This window comes from Pholis gunnellus, assembly GCF_910591455.1.
Source record: "Pholis gunnellus genome assembly, chromosome: 13".
NCBI lineage: Eukaryota > Metazoa > Chordata > Actinopteri > Perciformes > Pholidae > Pholis > Pholis gunnellus.
The window spans coordinates 20,992,818-20,998,817 of record NC_136540.1 but is presented as its reverse complement, the minus strand read 5'-3'; the positions used below and the strand labels follow the sequence as shown (position 1 = coordinate 20,998,817).

General features: G+C 43.8%; 1 protein-coding gene across 1 annotated transcript in view; it reads left to right on the top strand.

Annotated features, from left to right (window-relative positions):
- Window positions 1-219: 219 nt before the first annotated feature.
- Window positions 220-6,000, top strand: part of opcml (opioid binding protein/cell adhesion molecule-like) — a gene marked incomplete at both ends in the record, with an annotated part of 172,163 nt that continues 166,382 nt past the window's right edge. Inside the window, one exon of the mRNA XM_079172030.1 lies at window positions 220-377. Within this exon, the coding sequence (XP_079028156.1) occupies window positions 220-377 (158 nt within the window). The remainder of the gene's footprint in view (window positions 378-6,000) is intronic.

Below are 6,000 nucleotides of genomic sequence, written 5' to 3'. Positions count from 1 at the left end.
TCCTCGAGCGCCACTTTTGTCTTCCTGCGTTCATCGACACGGACAGTATTTCGTAACAAGCCCTGTTTACTTGGAGCGCGACCAGGTCGTCTGCAGCTCCAGAAGGCGACACCGAATCTCGTTTGTGGAGTGGAACCCGCGATCCGCAGCTCGAGACGCTAAAACGGAATATCCGACGGTTTTCAAGTTTTCCTGGAAGTTGCGCAGTGACAGCAGATGATGGGGATTTGTGGCTATTTGGCGGTGCCGGGGAAATGCCTCGTCCTCCTCGGACTTAAATTGTTATTCCTTGTACCTGCAGGAGTTCCAGCCAGGAGCGGGGATTCTGTATTAAAGGACAACATCACCGTGAGACAGGGGGACAGCGCCGTCTTGAAGTAAGTCTCCTAACTGTGTTTCATCACCACATCGTTAATATCATCTCCTCTCGTGCGCAATGGTGCTCGACTTCTGTTTTACAGCGAGCGTTGGTCCAAGCAGCTAATCAAGTGCAACGGACCGGGAGTTACTAAAGGTCATCGGAGGAGCCGATGAAACAACGCGCACCTTTGTTTTGTTTTTTAAATGAATCGTACCTGCTGATAGAAGTGCGGCCACTGCACGCGCGTCATGTGGAAGTTGCATAATGTGCAGAAGTCGGTGTTCAGCTTCTCTTGCTCATTGCCCTTGAATGTTATTGATTCGGTTGCTTCAGGTCTCGTTGGATGTACGGAGCTGAGATACTCAAATTCAGCACTGGGAGGGGTTGTGCACGTATTGATTTAAGTATGTGATACAAATGCAATTATGACTTTTAATGTCAGGGCTGGTTTGTTGTCATCACACTTCATGAATTACAGGGACTGGATAGAGTATAGTTCTATCAGATTGTAGCATAAATGACAATTCACTATATTATTATGAAAATCCTATGAATATATATATATATATATATATATATATATATATATATATATATATACAGTATATATATATATATATATATACAGTATATATTCATATGCAATAGTTTCCAGTTCTATCATAATATTCCTGCACAGTGTTTCTCTGTGTGTCTTTATCACATATTTTCTTATCTTCTCTCTCCTCACTGTGATTCCTGTGCTTGTAAACTGCTGTAGGTTTGCTGTAGTTCCTGGTATAAGAATAGACCAGGTGTGGTGCTGCAACTTCACAGTCACTTACATACATACTGTATGTACAGACACACTGTCTAACAGTGTATAAACATGCCCCATCAGGAACAGACATAAACCACCACATCTTCGACTGTAATACACTTGTTACTTCCACCTGCTTGTTTTTGAGTGCTGGGGGAGTCTGTGGGTCAATGCCAGGGCTGACTTACCGGTAATAGTTATTATGTTTAAATGGAGAAAAAATAAGAGGGAACTGTACTAATCAGAAGCAAGGGTAAAGAGACTCAATGAAGAACAAAATAGAATAGGCATCACATTCAGGAAATGTCAACAATGTAAAGAATCAAGATGTGTGCACGGTGGTAAGGCCGAATCAACGTGAAGCCATGGTTTTCAACATATGCTTAACAGTAGCACACATCTGTACGGTGCTACAGATGCTAATTGACTGCTAACTAAAGTATGATTTACAAACCGTGTGCTATAAAAGAAGACATTTGTATGGATAGGAATGTGACTCCTCTGTAATGTAGTTACATATTATCCTCAAGCTGTCAGCGCCGGTCAGTGCAGTTCAGCTGGCTCCAAGCCGGCTGAGATATGAGGTATTTAGACAAGAATAATTGCACGGTTTAATGACTGCTGACACAGAGGGGCAGCTAAACAGCTTGCCGTTGCACCATGGTTAGGTGAGGTGGAAGGCGATCGTGCAACATAGCTGCACCGGCTCAGCACGGAGGGGGTGGAAAGTCGGTGTCCTTGTGTTTAGTCCTTGTCTTCCTTCCTCTGCTCTGTGCAGCCTCAGAGAGCCACAGTGTGTTGATCAGGTCTCGAGTCAGAATTGTGTACTGGCCTCCACTCATTAGTGGAACTTGTTAAGTAGTCGGTCGGATCCACTGAAACCAGACATTTCAGTCTCCACACTCAGAGAGAAATCCACCTCTTGCTCCTCTGTCACGCTGATGCTGCGAATAGTTTCACCTGGAGCGGCCAACGGGACTCTTTTGGCAGCCGTTCTCCTTTCCTCGCCCTAACCTATGCACCGCACAATAGAGGAGCCTTCAAATAACTCGTGGAGCTGCCATGACCCTGAGCTGAATCTTAAAAGGAGAGGTGTTAAGAGAGTGAACTCAAAGGCTGACAATACAGTCGTGCTGCTCCTCAGTGTATCCAATAGACTGCCCTGGAGGAAGATGAACCGCTGCCTGTCAGTGCAGCCAGTGAGTCCGTAATCAAGGAAACCATGCCCGCTTTGAGCTTCTCCCCAAGCAGGAGGGGCTGGACGGTGTTGAAAGCAGCAGAGAAATGAAAGGACGCCATTCTCATTCGGCTTCACAGCTTCTGTGGGTGGGAGTGAGGCCGTGGAGCTGGTATATGATAGCATTGTCTGCACATTTGACAGCTAACTGATACACAGCTGGAGCACCTCCGGGGCCGATGCTGTGAAGACCCACTGCCTCGCCTGTGAGGAGCCTCTCTAACCCCCCCGTCACCCGAAGAGGCAGGGATGCAAAGGCCTGGAAGGGCAGCTGGTTAGGTCGGCTGAGGTGGGTGGCTGTGGTCTCTGATTTGATCGAAGCAATAAGAAGCTAGACACGCCGGAGTTGGACGTCGCCGGAATGTTGTCAGAAACAACTCAAATACCAAATATATTAAAATGTTAGGAACTTGCATTTGCCACACACAAATAGCTCTAATGAATGTTGTATTGCCATTAATGATGTTTGGAAGTCAGTATGTCACATTGTGACATTACTTTGAGGGACCTGCATTAAAGAAAAAAAAGATTTAAAGAGCAATATACAAGTTTCATTCCACCCTGGCACAGAGTTCTCTTTTCTCTCTCAGATCAAGAGTCCAAAAATTAGCTACGAGCTCATCATGGGTTAAATGCTTTTAGTCCCAGGGAAACTACAACATTAGTGTGATCCTGGCAATATGTTTTAATGAAAGATGTGTTGCATCGGAGTGATTTCCTGTCGCTGGCAACGTTCCTAGGTGCTGTTTTATTTCTACAGGGCTGTATTATTAAGACAGTCAAGGGCAACACAAAGCAGAATCCTTCTCACATAAAGAAAGCCACTGCCAACAGGAACTTGAGCTGATGTGAGCGGGAGAATAATTAGCATCATTCAACACAGCTTCAAAAGCAATATTACTTTAAAAAAATGTTTACAGAAATGCAGACCACTAGGAAAAATGAAATGCCTGGATTACAGATTAGATGGACAAGAAGGTGATGCCCAATCTGGGACAACATTTTATGCACACATACATGTACCGTGAACTCGTCTTCAGAGTGGAATGTAATTCATAACCGGATCCTCCAGGAGTCTTGGTGAATAATTGATTTTAATTGGCTGGAATGTTGTTAGTATTGGTGTCGATGTGGCAGTGGTAATGAATATCTGATTCTAATTAGCTGAGAGGTGGAAGGCAGGGCTGCACAATTAAACATATAGTAATCGCAATCACAAATTGTGGCTTCCCACAAGTTACTGAACACGATCACCTGCGATATTGGCGTTTAGAATGCACTCATGGAAAACTCTGCCCAACATGAGATTGAGAGCTGTCATACTGCTGAAACTTTCCTCAATGATACGGCTGCAGTTCAGCATAGAGAGGTAATATACTGAATATTACTTGTTTTGTTCGTCTGCTCTCTAGAATTTCGATTTGAGTGAAAAGCCATTTCACCCTAACATGCTATTTTTAAGAATTGTGTGCATACTTCCATTTTGTGTATACAATGGCGAAAACGTGTAATACAGCATTTGTCTCCAGAAATGACACCGCATGCACCGTTTTTAAAACTGCATATATGTAAATATTGCAATACTTTCATCAGTGGGACAAAGGTTCAATCGCCATGGTGTTACCTCCTTTCCTCCAGTGATAGATATCGCCTTAGCAGACTTTAAATTTGTGTTTTATTTGAATACATGTGAAGATTGTGTGATTGCACCCAAAGCAGCCACTGAGCAACGAATGCTATTTTAAGGTTGTGCAAAGAATGTCAGGCCAATGATTTGTTTGTTAGTTCGGAATACTTTCAGATGAACATTATTTCATTTCTTGCCAATGTCAAATGCCCAGTTTATCTACACTGCTCCCTTTGTCATTGCTAACTCTGTGGTTGACCTGTGGAGGGCTACAGACAAACACCTCTGTGACACCTGAAGAGTTCTTCTCTCTCACCGTTCAGTCAGAGAAACTGATTCATTTTTTCTGTTGTGGCAGATTGTGTCAGAGTTAAGTCCCTCATTGCTGCTGCGTCTTTACGCGCAGAGCATCCAGTGCATCCTGTGAATTTAATTGTATTCGCCCCCCCCCCCCCTTCCTTTTAATATTATTGTCTAATGAAAGATTGTTTATTGAAACAAATGTTTACAAAATGTGAATATATAAATATATAGTAGATTATGCAAACGTATAAAATAAAATATCTGGCTCTGTTGAGACAGTCTTTTGATATTTTCCTCCAGCACTGACATACACACCGTCTACACATGACAAACAGCTATCTGTCTGAGAATAACTCAGAATAATTCATGTTAATGCGTCATAAATAATGTGGGATTACTGTTCCTTATTTCATGTGTTATTTGGGATTTTTAGGGTGATGGAATGCATATTTTTTTAGCTTTTTTTGAAATACATATACAATACCGGTTTGGATGTTGATAACCAGGAGCGTAGTTATTTTTATTTTGGTGATGTCATTAAATTAAACTATTGTTTCTCACATGGACAAGTTATTTATAACTCTAACATGCTACATATGTGCGTGCGTTCTGGTTTGTATGTTTTCTCCCCCTTCAAATTACAATCCAATAGCCTATCATCATACTTAACGATATAAACCCCGGGCACTAGGACCTTGGGGAGGCTGCTGCGCTGGCTTTCTCACTTTTCCTCTTTGCCGTGCGTTGCGCGCGAAAACATGCCACTCCGCTTGGGGCTAAACCCCCCCTTTCTAGAAACGCCCCTGTTGATAACCATGGCAACGATCAAAGCTTCATAACATTCAAGTCAGTCTCAGCGATCAGACACAGAACCAAAGCCTTTTCATGGAGCAGCTGGTGAATCCATGTCGTCCTTGCAGGATCCACCACTCAACCTTAATGACAGCAAGGCTGCCTGATAGCTATCCCCCCCCCCCCCCCCCAAAGAGGAGTCGTTCATAAGGCCATGTCACTGCTGTTCTGCTGCTGTTTCGGGAGAGGTCTGGAAACATGGACTGAAGGCCACTGCTTCCCCTCAGTGTCACTGGCTGCACTGCTCTGCCACTGACAGGCCCTTTACAATTTGTATCCCTGTGGCTCCTCTCCCATGTGGACAGATTAGCACCAGAGGTGGTTGAGGTAATGTGCGGCTGACCCTCACTTAGCCTTGTAAGCCAGAGTGTGGAGAGCCAGCTGATGATGGGCCTGTCCGAGTAAAGGTGCAGTCACAGTAGAATCGACACCCACGTTTGTGAAGGTGGGTGTGAGTTGAAATGCTTCCTGTGCCAAGAGAACTTTTTCTGCCCCTGGGAAAATGGAGGTGAGAATGTGAGTAGCACTTCTTTTCTCATGATGTGATCATGCAGCTCTGTGTTGAGTGACTTCAGCAAGCGGATGTGTCTGAGGTTGGGCTGATGCAGCAAATTCAGGGTGAGAACTTTCTATTATTCTCAGCTTTACACTGTAGTGGAGGGTGCACATGTTAGGGGATGCCTATAAACAAGGCATTCATTGGCTATGTATATGACTACACGCAAATGTGGCTCAAATCCAATGTTTTTTTGTCCTCTCATGTGACAGAGTTCTGATTTAATGTACACAGAGTTCTGATTTAGAAGAATATCCAGAGTAGT